Below are 15,995 nucleotides of genomic sequence, written 5' to 3'. Positions count from 1 at the left end.
GTAATCAGAACATCAAGGCATCATTTGAGCAGTCACATTTACTGGAAGAAAATGCTACAGGACAGCGTAGGCCTGAGCCTCCTTGGGGTGGGTGAGAGGGCAGTATGCTGCTGCTTAAGGCACTACTCCATGGGCATGGTTAAAAGGGTAGACCCTATAACATATTATTGTCCTCATCAACTTAGAGTGGTAACTTACCCACACCATCCCCAAGGTTCTGGAATGAAGATTTGCAGATGCACACCCCCATGTCACTACCTGGGGCCCACACCAGCCCCATGCATTATTCCCCATTCCCACAGATGAGCCTCAATCCTCCCTTAATGCATTGCACTCAGTGAATTTCCCACATGGCCCTTGACGGCAACCTTGTGTCTCTCTCCTCCTTGGAACAACAGCTGCAGGGTAAGAGCTCCGAGTCCCAGTTTCAAGCTTTTTGTTTCAGAGTCTCATCATTTCCCATCCTGAGCTGGGTGGGGGGAGATAAAGGCCGTCAGCCTGTCTGCAGAACAGGCTGGCTCTGTTTGCCCCGTGCCCCAGCCAACAGAGGTTGTCGACTTTTAATGGAGCACTCGGGTTTCCACCGATGCCAGCTGCAGATAGAACGGCCCAGCAGCAAACAAATTCAGTCCCTGGGGGCTGCTCAGATTCTCCTCTTATTTGTTAGTTTACCTGTAAAATACAGTTGGGCTAATTCTTGCTAGTGTGGCTGTAAAGATATGCTTCCCTCCTCTTTGGAGCGAGTAGGGAGAAAAACCAAGCAAGTGCAGGGGGGCTAATGGAGTAAGAGAGCATTTCCCATGGCTTAGGAAACAGCAGGCATTTTCTGCTGGGGATTGTTTGCTGAGCACCCTGTGCAGAGGTGAAGTTGTGCAGCAGTTTATAATAACTAAGACCCATTCATTACACACAAAGGTGCAGGAGGCGTCCTAATATCTCCATGTTCAGATGGGCTTAAATCCAATAGCTCCTCGTGACGTCAGCTGTTGAATTTATTATATGCTTATTACAAGGCCAAGAAAAGAGAAGGAATTACCAGAAAATGTCTTATTTGATTTTTTTAATGTTAACAAAAACATTTTAATCACACCTGAAAGCATCATGATACTGAAAAGGACCACAATACTAACCTGTAAGTCAAATCTCCACTTATTCCATATGTGAAAATGACCCCGAATGCCTCCTCAGGCTCCTGTTAGGATTCACCCTTGTCACCAAAGTGTTGTTTAATTCAGCTGCAAAATTTGCTGCTTCTTAGCCCTGAAAGCCTTACAGGCTGTGATTCAGGCAGGAGCCATGAGAGAGAAAAGCTGCAGGGCTGAAACTGGGTCCAGGCTGCATTTGGATGCTTGGCAGCTGAGTATTTGATGACAGCTCTGATTTAGGGCTGTGAGTGCAACATACTTAAACCAGGCTGTGAACACAGACTTGCAGGTCAAGATTAAAATGCGCCTACAGAACCAAGATAACTTGCGTATCACCTGTGTACAGCATATTTTGCACTAAAGTGGTTCACATTCCTAAACATCCTCTTACACATTAAAAATTAAAATTTTTCTACGAAAAATGGGTTCTAGTAAAACCCAAAAACAAACACATGCCTTGGGGCAGCAGGCTTCACACAGGTCCAGTTTTGCAGCTGAAGCCAAACAAAAGCAGAGTGAAAAACTGAAAATATCACCTAGAATATAGGTGTGGGTAGCTTGATTTAGAAAAAACTTTTGACAGTTTTCCACAAGACATTTGCATAAGCAAGCTAGGGAAAAGTCACCTAGAGAAACTCATTATAGGCTGAGCATGAGACTGTTTGGAGACCATTAAGAGAAGAGTTATCAATGGTATGCTGTTTGAGAGGGTGTATTAAGGATGGTTCACAGAAGCCTGACCTTGAGCTAATTCTATTCAATATTTTCATTACTGATCTCAGTGACTGGATAGATCAGGTGGAAATGAATATGCTAGAGGAAATGACTAGAATTTGAACCCAGCAAACTGGGACAGTAATCTAAAAAAAAAAAGAAGCTTTTTAAGAGGGGATGTTGAGATGTGTAAGTACAGAATGAGAAATGGAAGCCTATATTAACAAACCTAGAGAGAGGCATCGTGATCTGAGTTCACACATTAGACTCAAGGCAATAAACTCCTGATTCTGCAAAACCTGCAGACAGGGAAGCATAAACAGGAAGATGTCCTGAGACACCCCCGAAGTTAAAATCCTGCTTGAATCAGTCAGCACTCATGAGGTCTCAGAGAGAAATGTACTTAAAACAAGACACTGACCATTTGGAGAAACTCAGGAAGACAGAAACAAGCCCAGGTCCAGGAAACACAGCCCCCAAGGGGAGAGACTGTACCAACAAAGAACATTTAGTCCAGAAGAAAGAAGATTGATCACATCCATGCTCAGTCTTTAAGTACATAACGAATGCTGCAAAGTGAAAAGGAATAGAGGGTTCTCTGTATCACAGTGGATAGAGATAAATAATAAATAAATAAATAGGCTTACACTGCAGCAAGGAAAATACTAGGAGAAAAAAATCTGTTCCCATGCTCTCCCAAACAACCCTAATGATAATGAAGTCCTGTGACAGCTACTGACAAAAATCTCTAAAACTCAGTTAGCTGAACACCAGAAAAGAACATACATACAACCGATCCTTCCTTTGGGTAGGGAGAGGGACAAGATGACTTTAGGATTTCCTTTTAAACGTAGTAGTTCCTGCCATTCTATATACATCTAACAGATGACAGCTCCTTGCTGAAAAGGTGCAGAGAGATGCTTATCAATCACAGATTCTGAAGAGATCTTGCTAATGGAACAGGAAAAAATGTTTGCTCTCTTAATATTTTTATCCTGATAACAAAGCAAGCCACAGGATTCCAAGACAAAAATGGAGATGTCAGAAACAGAGTGGAAGCTCAGTATAGAGTACTTTCAATAGGATTTGGTGCTGTCTTAGACAGACAGTATTGTATTGTCCTCCAAGCCATAGAGCTCCTCCTCTTCACACACAAATGCCACAAGCTGGAATGGTTGTGGCATTGCTGCTCTGTAACCGACTGTGCTGGTGCTGACCACCCCTCCAGGAAAGGCTGCTCACCTGTGCTTAAGTGAAGGGATTCTCCTATTCCATAATGTGCAAGTCACTCACCTGGATTTGATATTTTGAGCTCAGAGTGACAGAAACTCCAGTACCACAAGCACAAACAACGAGATTGGCCACAAACAGAAAGACATCTAATTTGCAAGCCAGGAGCCACAGGCTGTTTACACCAGAATGTCTCAGCCATAAACATTTAATTAAATCAGCCTTTTTTCAATCATGGTGTATTTTCTACACCACTGCTCATTTTCAACTTGTTGCAAAGCCTCTCCTGATGTTCCCTTTTTAAGACAGTGAAATGCTGGATTCAAAGTTACTACAACAGGCAGGAGTCAGGAGCAGCCAAGTGCAGAATGGTGACACTGGGTTTGCTCAGCCACTCCTCAAGGGGTGCCCACCTCAACATCCACAATACCTGCAAAGGTCCTTCCAGCAAAAAACTCATTCCATGGTGCTTTCTGACAATGCTAGCTTAAAGTTCAGATGAAAATAGAAATTTTATCTTTACAAAATTGAAACAGAATCTGCCTTCACTATCAGGTAACAAACTCTAGAACTTGTGTTTGTGATCAACTTTGATCTAGAACTGCTCAGCAAAAAGTGGCGATGCTCGGTAACATTCATTAATTATCCACTTAGTCACTTCTATTGATTGGTATAAAAATGACAAGTCCACTAATTAAGTGTGCAATCAGCAGAAAATGACAGATAAAATGCTTCACTGATTATTGACAGCATTTTAAAATATTTACACACGAACAGACATACATTTCTTAACTACCGTCAATTACCAGAGTTATCACTTTCTTTAAAACAGAAAGGGAACGACAAGGGAATTAAAGACCAGTGTCAGCTTACTTCCATACCAGATAAAACCATGAGGCAACAACCAAAACCGGGCTGGCCAATCATCCTGATCAATGTCATCACTAAGCACCAAAAAAAGCCAAGGAAAACTGGGTACACCTCTACTATACTGGAATTATATACACACATTCATGAACCATTTGGTTACCAAAGACTTTCTGCAAGAAAATCAAGGAAAGCAAAGGACAGAAGTAAAGTAAGAATCTGGCTTTAATCAAATGAAAGATCCAACAAGTGCTAAAGAAGTCCACACTAACTCAGTGCTGCTTAACTAGTGACCCTCCAGAAAGGGAAGAGCTATAACTGGACAAGATTTGCAAATAGCAGGTTAATTTAGCTGTCAGGAAGAGGAGGAAGAACTTACATATTACCAAATCTAGGCTGAAACCGAGTATTGACAAGTGAAAGTTAACCACCAATAACATATACATTGAACTACATGGATATCTTAATAGAAGAATCCACAACGAAATATTTGGGCATCAGTTTGAACACTCAATAGAACAGGGACCTTGCACAGCAGGACTCTGTGGGATGGATGCTTAAGAAAAGGGACAGATAATATTGAAATTATTAAAACTCTGCTTATCAGTCTTCATTTGGAAGAGCATATTGATTTACTAAAACCATTAGAAGCATAGATAGTTTTCTGTATCAACAGAGCTTGCAAAGATTTGCACTTCTGAAGACAGATGACATCTGATAAACAAACTAACAGCAAGAAATAAAGGAAATCATGACTTCTGTTCCAGCAGAACATGAAATCAACTCAAAAGAGCAAATTATAATTGCAGTACCATAATTAGGTTGTGGGTTAGAGTGCCACAAGATCTCTTGGAAAATGCATTTCAGCAGTTTTTTAAATGATTGTGTATTTGTCTGGTTAACAGAAAACCCCACACTTACTCTAGACAGAACAAAAATATGAATTTTCAGGCTCAAAGGACATAAGATACCCACCAAGTGTGAGGAGACTGGGGAAACAGTTCCCTTATATAGGTTATTCCATAATTATCCATGGCAGAAGTTTTTGTACTTTCCAGAAGTGTGATGCTGGAAATATTGAATGTTAATATTTAAGAATCTATCCTATCTCCCCTTGAATCTGCTTTAAAACAGAAGAGAAGAAAAATGAGGTAAGGGAGTTTGAGCAACTCAAAGTACATCAGGCCACAAGGCTCCCACACACCCAGCAGCTCCCTATGCATGGTGTGTTACAGACAGCCCAGATCAGCAGATGGGATTTCTGGGATGGGGAAATCTCTTCAGGTTGCTCTTCTACATTACAGGACTGAAAATTGGAGCTGCAGAAGTGCCAACACAGCAACTGATCTCCAAAGGAGCCGTCCTGCACTGGCGGAGCACAACTGGAGCGAGTGGACAAAGTTGCCAGGGTGAAACACTCCAACAACTGACCTGTTTGTCATTCAGGTTTGAGACTTTGTCCTTACACCTTGTGGATGTGAATCTGCAGCTCTTCCCTAAGCTCAGGCTCCTCGGAACAGACAAGGTCTGATCAGTGAGATGGACGTTTCCTACCTGGAGGAACATTTCCTGATGATCCGACTCAAAAAGCAAAACACACCTGCAGGCAGGAGGGTGCGAGCTAATCCCTGTTGTGCTGCAGCCCTACAGAGACAGCTGATCCTTCTGCAATTCCAAACTGCCAGTCAAAGCTTTAACATCTTAATACACAGCATGCTCTAATTAAAATTTCTAATTAAGGGGAAAAAAACACCCCACACTAACCAGCAAAACTAATGTTGCAAATTAGCAAGTCTTATGTACAAATTGAAGGTGGTCTTTGCTGCTATTTCATAGATGACTTTAATGTTAGTATTTTAAGCAAATAACTGTGGACAAAGTTACCACAAGTTCCCTTCTGCCTGTTTTAGTAGTGGGGTACAAGCACCAATTCCTACATGAGCTTTCTATGTTAGGGTGGATGGCAATCCATAGACAATCCATTTTAGCATCTGCCTTGGCAAGATGGACCAAACCAAATATGGGCCATGTGGACAAACTCTGTCTGCACTGCCTCAGTGAAAGATAAAGTTATGACAGACATCCTCTTACTTTTGTCCCAGGAAAGCAATGTTCTGAGGAGTCCAGGCTAACCACCCTCAAGGCTGGCAACAGCGGCCTCATCAGTGCCCTTCACCTGGCAGCAATGGAAACGTGGGAAGAGAAGCAGCAGGAGCCATACTCTGAAGACTCAGCTCTGCTCCTGTGACATCCCACATGTGACAGTGGACAACTGACCAAATTCATCCTCCCACTTTTGTACCCATCAGCTGAGCATGGATTTGCTGCACAAACACATCAGTGAGGGTAAGTTGTACATAATGATGTAGTTTTGAAATACATCATGTATCAAGGGCAAAAATTGTCAAATACTGTCAGCACTTAGTACTGAGAAAGCAAAATGCTTTGCAAGAGTTTTTCTCAATACTGATCTTGCAGCAACTTCAGCTTTAAAAGAAATTGTAGATGTTAAACTGTGATGCTTAAACATTTATGGACCTGTTGTAACAACAGAATTGCTAAATAAATGTGCTCAGATACCATTATTACAGCAGTTCTAGGTCTCTACAAATACATGTCAGCCTAAACCCATGCCTCATTGAGTTTTGTGTTCCTGACACTTTTATTTTCATTCCAATCTGGCAACCTCTGTGTTCTTCCACTGTTCTAAATCCAGATCTCTGCCTGAAACTGCCCAGTCACGCCATGCTTGGCCAGATGGCAAATGAGATTTACAGCTCAACTTAGAACTGGATGGAGCCCAAACTGTCCACTTACCCAGTGGGGTTCTAAGCACAGATCAATCCTCACAGTTAAAAACAACAGAAAAACCTCCCACACTGAGGTATAAAGTGATTTGCATTTCTCTCCGAACAAAATGCTTCTCTTGCCAGAGCTCTCCAACAATATTTTTAAAAGGCAAGAAAACACATCATCCCTTCCCTTTCTCTTCCACATTCACCAACAATTAAAACCTACCTTAGTTCATCTAAAGAAGAAACAAGTAAGAAACAAATGAGAAAACCCACTTCTCAGATGCCTGATATTTTGGGGGGAATAATTTTAGTTATTCCTGCACTGTAAGTAACTAAGTACCCCACCTGCATTTCTACTGTCCTCACAGAGAGTATGACCAGCACACTGCAGAAAAAAGAAACCCGCACCTATTTAACAGAGGTGGGCACCAATGTAGATAATATTTCAGTAACTTGACAGTGTCTGGAAGAGCTTCTGAAAGACCTTGATCTTTCCAGGTAACAAAACTGTGCTCTCAGAGAGTGCAGAGTTCAAGTCAGCTTTGGTTGAAGTGAGGCTTAAGAAAGAAAACTAGACGATGGATCGCTTACTTTAGCAAAAACTAAGAAATTTAGGCAAAACCTCTGTGTGGGGTCTAAGTTTCAGCTTGTCCTTATGGAATGCTGTTTTGGGAATGAATTCACCATGAGGGCATCGATCACTCCTAACTGTCAGACTGAAGTTATAGGCACTAAAATATCAGTTTTCACAGAAAACAGTATAAAAGGACTGGTTCCTACACATCTGAATGGGGGCCACATACAGCCTAATAAAAGCAATTTTGTGGTCCAAAAAGGATGGAGTCTCCCTGATTGACATGAATGAGGCCCTTGAGAAATCTCAGAATGATCAACCAAAACACAAGAAGACTGCACGACTTCCACTCAAAGGAGAAGAAATTGATCTAACCAGAACATGCTAGAGCAAATGAACAGCCTAGCTTTCTTAAAGGATCAAAAGTAATCAGATCAGTTTAGCCAAAATGCCAGTACAAGGGTGTTAGCAGGCACCTCATTCACTACTGGGGTTGTCAGTTTAGCAGCACTTGATCCAGACCTCAAATTACCTTTTGGTTAAGAAATATGAACTAGAACAGGCAGGACTGGCAAGGACTCAATAGGCAAAAAGACAGTCACGTTTTTAAGACTGCGCCTTGTAAAGCAGTGCAGGGCTGAGATTTACCAAAGATCTTGCAGTATTTTCTGATTCTGTTCCATGAGTTCCTTTCACAGCTGACTGCAAAATACAGAAAGAGAAGAATTTGACAGAATCTCTCTCCTGTCCTTTACAAGGAAAAGCATACAAAATACAAAAAGCTTAGATGCCCCTTCGAGGACTCACCTTTGACAAACAAGAGTCACCTTGAAGAGGAAGTGGAAGTCTTACAGACTGATTATACCATCTTGGAAAAGCACTTGTATCAGATACACAAATGAAAATAAAGAACTGTAACACTCATTGAGGAATGCAAACCCAACAACTGGAACTTCAACTAGCACAGCATGCACAGCAGGAGATCAGAGAGAGACTCCATAATCTGGCACTAACAATGGGAAATAAGCAGATCCACTGTACTCCTTTTCCTCATATATTGTCTACAGTGGAGCTACAACTGTGTAAAATGATGGCTTTAACCTATTTTTGTACAGAACAGCAGGAAAATTTGTGGGGAATTCCAGAAGACTATCAGTATTTTGCTTAAACACAACCTCCCCAAGCCCCTGGATTCCTTCTGGGTGCCCATCATCTACCAAAACTGGCCTTACCACAGATTGCAGTCATACAGTATTTCCCCTTCTCCCAGGTTTGGCAGGTTAGCTCCCAGTGCTAGGCTCTATCTTAAAATTATTCTATTTATATCCTCAGTAAGTTTGTTTAAAACTCATGTGCTTGTAAATGAAGAGCTTTCCAGCTCACTGTGGATATTAAACTAAAAGGGAAACATGAAGGCTTTTTGAAACTGCTAATAAGGTAGCATTCCTCTGCTGCCTTTCATGCTTCATTTCACAAGATCCCAGAGCACTCTGCAGATGTAAACACAGAGCTGCTCTCCCAGCAGTGAGAGGCAAACAGTGCCGGGGTGGACCGTGGCTGCACCACTGCAACTCCCCATGAGCTCTGCTGGGCTCTCATTTTGCTCTGCCACCCCGTGGCTGTTCAACTGCAGAGTCCAACGGGCAAGGAAAATGCTATTTCCCAGAAGGAGATGCCTTGTACACATCAAGAACTCCCCTGGTGCAGATGGCTCACTTTTCCATAGTCAGATACTTGCAACCAACTAACACAGGATTTAAGAGACAGAGCTGTTTCCAGCTGAGCCAGAAACACACAGAGAAAGGACATCAGTGCCTCAGGGTTTGGTCAACGGATTGGAGTTGATGGCTCTGTCCCAGGCATTAAATGCATTGTAGTTTTTAACAGAAGCTGTTCTTTAAGAGCTGGGTTGCAAGCCTGATGCAAACCCTTCAGTCTCAGTTCCAGTGAAAACCCCCTTTTTAGGTGGGGAGACTCAGCTTTGATTCCAAGCAAAGGATGCCACCTACTGAATCCTTGCTACCATGAGCGCAGCTTTGACCCTCCTGGCTCCAGACCTCTGGCATGATCACAAGCCAGACTGCAGTCCCAAAATAAATTCCAAGGAAAAGTACAGAACAGGCTTGTAAAAACAAAGCTTTTCTCCCTGCTACTCTCCCCACAACCCGAAGATGTATTACTCACCGAACATCTGCACAGCCATAATAATTTCTAGTTTTGCAACACTGACAACCTTAGCAGTATTAAAAAAACTCCTTACATCTTTATTCCATTTTGGATTCATTATAATACAGTCTGACAATATATGCTAGCACAGTACATTCTGCAACATTTAACCCGTGTTCCCAGTTGCCGTTCTTAACTTCACGGCTTAATGACACAGAGCCAGTAGATCACAATATGACCCTGTTAATATTTTTTTAATGCCATTTTTACAAATTACAGCATAATGCACTGATTATGAGGATGAAAGGAAAGTCTCTATGTCTGTCTGGAAACCAAATAAAAAAATGTCTGAACATCTGTTCATCCTACAAAAGCTTTGATTTTCCCATAATCATTTTGTTCCACCATTTCACCCTTTTTCGAATGTGTATCCAACAGCCTCAGGACAGCAGCCAGAGATCTGCAGTAATAGCACATTATAATCAAAGTTCTTAGGCACACTTAGGTTCTCCTTTTGGAATTCTACATCGGGAGAAACACAAAACCAAGCCCCAGATCCCTTCCCAGCTGTGTGTCCTACACAAACCTCTGCAACAGGAGCAAAATGAGAGATGGGGCTTTGTGACAGGGGCTGTCCACAGAGGATTGCAAGGCACAAGGACAGGGTAGGGTGGCAGGTGAAGGCAAAGCCTGCTCCTGTGGGTCCATCAGAGCTGCCCAGGGTCACAGCCTGAACAGAGGCAGCACACAGGAGCTGGTGTGAGCTGCAGGCCAAGAGCCTTTCCCACCTCACTGGGCTCCCAGCAACCATCGTGGGAGCCCTGCCATGGATCTCCAGGGCAAGAGCAGAGCCAGAGCAAGGAGAAGCAATGAGCAAAGAACGAAATGGGAGCGCTGAGAAGGAGGTTAGGTCTTGGACTGAGAAAAATGCAAAGTTAGCATGCTAGTCTGGAAATGAAATGGAAGATAGGGGGAAGATTTAAAAATATATTTACAAGAGACTGGATGAGAAAGGGATGTAGGTACAGCTCTGGAAGTACAGCTGCTCACTCTCTTGGAGCACCCCAAGCAAATAAACCAGGGGACTCCCTGCACTAGGAGTCCTTTCAGCCAAGCAGAGGGCTGCAAATCTAAGTGTTCAGGGTTAATGAGTTTTCAAAGGGATCAAGTTCCATAACAACAGACTTGCTGATCCTGTTAAGGGCACTCCACCAGGGTGGGGGGGGGAAACACTCATCAGATAGGCCTTTGTAAAAATACATATCCCCATTTACACGGACAACCTCCTCTCCAGAACTTCTCAAAAGTGGCTTAGAAATGAGAAAGACAAACCCCTGTAAGTGCAAGGATGACAACTCTGGAAGCACGTCTCCTGATCACTCCCTTTTTCTTTCCAATACTCCAAATCAGCAACCCATTTAAAATTTGGCAAGGACACTAGAACTATGCAGATGTATAAGTTCCTTAATAATTAGGGTATTTTTAATTAGGGTTTTTTTAATACTAATAATTCTTAGACTAACCTGGAATGATAGTAACATTGTTCCTTCAATGTCATCTGTTTCTCTATGTTCCATCACTGCAGTATCTTAGGCAGGGGTAACAGTGCAGAGTACAAAACAGGATTTGATAAAGGCTTAAAAGAAAGATAACATTATAAATATTCTTTCCAAAGACTGCCTTTGGGGGTGTTTGGGAAGAAGAGAGAAATGGGGAAGGAGAGGTGACAGGGGTGTGAAATGCATTTTTTCCATTACAGAAGGATACATTTTCCAGCAAGGCTGGCAGCACAAGTCACGTTAAGCCAATAGCTGAAGTTGCCTGCCTAATTCCTCTGGGATCACACTGAAAGCATACCCCATAATCTTAAGGGATGTGCTAAAGCTTTGCTGGGACTCACTCAGCAGAAACTGTTTGGGATTATTACACAAAGCACTAATTCTGTTCTGATTTAAAGGGACACCATTAGCCTAGTTTAGACACCAGGCTTGCCCTGTCTCACAGCTGTCCAGCTGTAAATATCCCCTCAATAGCTGATAGCTTTGCTATTTGTAGACACTTTGGCTACCTGGAAATTACAAGGAAAAGACTGGAAAAAAATCAGGATCATTTTAACCTGATGGACTCATGCCCATCAAGGGATATAATAATATGATTAATAAGAATTAATGTAGCAATTATTTACCTCCATGTGCAACTAATGCACTTACATTATACATGTGGTCACCATCTCTAGCTGACTTCAGCAAATGGGTCACAGGCTGCTATTCAGCATCAACAAGCAGGTACTCTTTTTGTTCAAAAGGCAGGAATTAACATTGTCCATACTGCTGAGGCCAAGTCCAATTTCTGTTCCAGACTGCAACTTTCGTACCTGTGCAATTGCTGTTAGTTTTAATGTAAGGTGTCCTATACTTTGTATGCAAGAAGGGATATTACCAGTGCTCTCCTTTTTATGAGCCTAGGACATGAAATTGAGAGAAAGAGCTAAAGCAGCCATGAAATCCCTATTAAACAACTAATGGTTTCTAAAGCATCTTGGAGATACTCATTTTACAAGGCTTATGCAGCAATCTTCTATCATTATTTTAATGAAATAAAGGCCTTGACTATTTCCAGAGGCAACTTTTTCTCTCACACACAAAAGGCATTTTGGTTACAAAAAAAAAAAAAAGGAAAAAGAAAGAAAACAGCTCTGCAATAGAATTCATTGCAGAACAGGCAGGAAAATCAGAAACGTTACATAAAATGTCATTGAAGGTAAGTTCTGAACCTTTGGAACAGCAAACAGAACAATTAAGACTCTCAGCTACACAGAACATTATGTTTAATATGAAAACCACTTCTAGATATAAATCATTTATAAAAAACATCCATACCATCTCTCAGATAGCATCTTACATAGTTGCAACTGAAGGAATGTGAAACACCCATTTTAGGTTTCATCTATTAAATTGTGCGCTGTCTCCCACTTTGCTCAAGGAAGTAAGCCTAGAATAATCAGCTTCACTTTGTGGGTCACATGAAATTCACATCTTGACTTGATTTAGATTAATATTGGTGGCAAACTTCTAAATCAAAAGAAACTTCAACACAATTCTCCAGAAAAACAGCGCAATTAGAATGTACACCCAAATGTGCTCATCTGGCAGGTGAGATTCTCTGAGATGTCATAAACATTCACATCACAAGAGATGACAAAATAAGAAAATTCAAACAGAACAATATGAGATTGCAGAGATTTTGGAAGGGGGCACAGTCAGCAGAAGCTTCCAGGCTCTGTTTGTGAGGAAGGAACAGGTCTAATGTGTTTGGACAAGAAACATGTTCCACCTCAATGCATTTCAGGGTCTGGACTTCCAGGTATAATCAGGGGCTTCTCTTGCTTCCTCAGGATTGAATCATTTTCTTCTGTGTGTCAAAAATATATCTTTTAAAGATAAGAGAGATAGTAACAGGTTGGGCTGAATCGTTCTTGCTGCTTTCATCCTCTTTGGTCATATCCCCCTTTCCCCCCTTAGATTTCTTCTTGGAGGCAGCAGTTAGCAGCATCTTGGTATCTGGCTTCAGCCCATCTGTAAAAGAACAAGAACACACACGACTTACGCACTCAACATCACATTTCATAGAACTAGAAAAAATGAGCAGGCAAGTTTACATTTGAAATCAACCAAAGAAAAGAAGAAAGTAAATGAAATGCATTAGGGAAGTCACATATCTGTGTAAGACTCCTGGAATACAGTAATTTACATAGAAAATAAGAGAAGTCATAACAAAGTTCACAACAGCGATACCACAAATCCAGTGCAGTATCCTGAATCTTTCTGTGTCCATCTACAGCTTTTAAAGTATTAAACACAGGCAAGAATTTAAACAAGCCAGACCAGCTTGCCTGGTCTAAGTCTTTTACTTGGCAGGCCTTTCCTATTATTTAGACACATACCCAAAGTTTCTTGTCATCACTAAGAATATTTATAAAAATATAAGTAATGAAAAAAACCCAACTGGTAAAATACTAAAATTATAGAGAGTCATAAGACTCAGAAGATTCTTGAATTTTTTTAAGTCTATTTTCCAGATCTACCAGGAGCACACTGCCTTGTTTATAACTTGCACATTGTAAATTATACAGGTTTTGTGTTTTTGTTTGTTGGGATTTTGTTTTTATTTTGTTAAGACAAAGTATTTGTTAGGGGTTCCAACTTGCATTGCTTAAGGGCACTAGAATTAAGCTGTGTAGTATTTCAGGGTTGTTTCTCCAGACATTTGTGCCAAACAAAACTATTTGTCCTTTTCTTCCTAAACGGCCAGGGTTTATTACACCTTTATTTTTTCTTATAACTCAACACACTGGTAACAATTTAGTTAAGAAATGCAGGAAAGCAAAGTCCAAAGAAAAGCTGTAAAACAAGAGAGATGCAGCTCCTAAAAGACCACTCCTGAAGAAGTGCTTGCGTAAAGCAGAAGACAACAAACTCCTCGGAAGCTTTTTCAGGGCTACCTGAATACGCTGCAATGTGGTTCTCAGGCATTGGGCCAAAATCAGTTCAGGTATTTTTAACCTGTGGTGTCACATAACCTTATCTCAAACACTTAATCAGCCTCTCTCCCCTCATATTGAAATTCAGCTGCGGATTCTCATATCACGGCCTGACAAAAAGATTGAGATGCTTATGATTTACTGGAGACAGGAGGTCTACGGGCACAGGTGATTTGCTCCAGCTCAGACACATCCAGAGGCACTCCCAGCTGATGGCAGGGGGACACAGCCCCAGAGCCCACCTTCTCATCTTGCTGTGTCAGGGAGCAAATTGTTCCAGCAGCATTCCCACCACATGGCCAAGGGAAGAGAAGAAACAAGGAAGTGTTGAAGCAAAACCAGGGAACTGCCTGTTTGCTATTTCACAACCAGAGGCTGTAAACCATTCCTAAGGCCCTGCAGTGGGGAGACTTTTGGAGAGAGAGGGGTCTTTTTTTTGGGGGGGGAGGGAAAACAAAAGGGGAAAAAGGCACAAGGGTCCAAAAGAGGAGAAAAGCAACAAGATTAGTATATAACTAAAGAAATTACAGCCCACACTAAGGTTGCAGGAGTCTAGCATTAAGCAGAATCAACTTTCTATAGTTCTGCAAGATCAGGCATTTCACAGTCATGGCAGCTGCTGGTTTCTCTTTCCAGATGGCAGGACACAAAAAAAGCAATGATTATTTCATTGTGAAAATAATTGAGACTGCTCTTCCTTGATGGCTGAGAAGTCTGATAATGACTATCTTTGCACATGTAAGGTTCAATTAATCAAACTAGGTAATATGGTGTGGCGGGACCACATATTTATTATATGATTTTATTACATTGTAGAGTCATGTTTGATGCAGCTGTTTCGATTTTTTAATTGGATGCTTTCATATAAATCCCATTAATATCATTACCCTTACAATCACTCCATCTTCACTACAAAAAATAATTTATCACTACATGAAAAGCAACTTATTTCCTATTTGGAAAGCTCTGAGAGTATCTTGGGTGCTGCTAGAAAAAAAAATAGCAACAGTCAAAAAATGGGAAAACAAAACAAAAACAGCAGAAAGACTGACCTCACGCAGCCCCACTCGCTACCTTTGAAGAATTTATTTAATACTTTATGTTTTCTACTGTTTTGATAAACCTAATTGTAACTGTCCCTGCACAGGGTTTCCTCCGCTTTCCTGAGATGACCATTTATTTTTTGGACAAAGAAACATTTCATTTTGCTTTCTAGTTGGTTTCCCTTTCTGGGTCTTATCACTATTACTAATGTTGCTGTTACTGGCACAGCACTGTTTAAGAAAGATGTTTAACTAAATCCTTTCAGAAAGACACATTTTAATTAAAGCAAACAAATCCTAAAACACTTTCATTTATGTTAGCAGGCTTTGTGAGACTCTAATTTCCAAAAAATGCTAATTGGCGGAAAGGAGAGAGGAAGGGAGGAGATGTGGCATTAAAATTGTAGCCAAAACTTTCCCTTATGGGTATCTGAAGTACCCAGGCTGCCTCTGCAAGCCCTTACAGGGACACGGTGGGGGGGTTGGCCTCTCACCCCACAGAGACCCTCGGGTGCAGCAGCAAGCCAGGGAAGTCTCAGCCATGAGGGTGAAATAACCACCTTGGTTAAACTGAGCTTCAAAACCTTCCAGTGACATCAGCTTGGATGGCCCAACACAACTGAAACCCGGCACAGCATCTGCAGTATTCAAACAAAGCATCTCATGCTTGAAAAGCTTCATTTTCAAGAAAAAAACATGTTCTGCATGTGAAACCCTGCCGGGGAAAATGCATTTAAAATGGAGCCATCTCACCTCCTCCACCCTATCACTAACTTCCACATAGAAGTAGCAAAGGTATACCTCACCTGCACCACTTAACACCTATTTGGACTAAAAAAGGTATTCCAGGTAAGAAGTTTACAGAAGAAATGGCAGAACGTGGTAGTTCCTACCAGTGAAGTGACGGGCTGACAGCCAAAG

At 41.5% G+C, this 15,995-nt stretch overlaps 1 protein-coding gene across 3 annotated transcripts in view; it reads right to left on the bottom strand.

Moving 5' to 3' along the window:
* Nucleotides 1-1,043: 1,043 nt before the first annotated feature.
* EEFSEC (eukaryotic elongation factor, selenocysteine-tRNA specific) overlaps nt 1,044-15,995 on the bottom strand; it is a 133,004-nt gene continuing 118,052 nt past the window's right edge. For 2 of the 3 annotated variants that reach the window (XM_032120745.1, XM_032120746.1), the window contains one exon: nt 1,044-13,066. In XM_032120745.1, coding sequence (XP_031976636.1) covers nt 12,882-13,066 — 185 coding nt within the window. In that variant the 3' untranslated portion in view covers nt 1,044-12,881. The remainder of the gene's footprint in view (nt 13,067-15,995) is intronic. The other variant, XR_004242339.1, reaches the window with a different exon arrangement.

The sequence above is a fragment of the Corvus moneduloides genome, chromosome 11, assembly GCF_009650955.1.
Source record: "Corvus moneduloides isolate bCorMon1 chromosome 11, bCorMon1.pri, whole genome shotgun sequence".
NCBI classification, from domain to species: Eukaryota; Metazoa; Chordata; class Aves; order Passeriformes; family Corvidae; genus Corvus; species Corvus moneduloides.
This window is presented reverse-complemented; position numbering and strand designations above follow the sequence as displayed.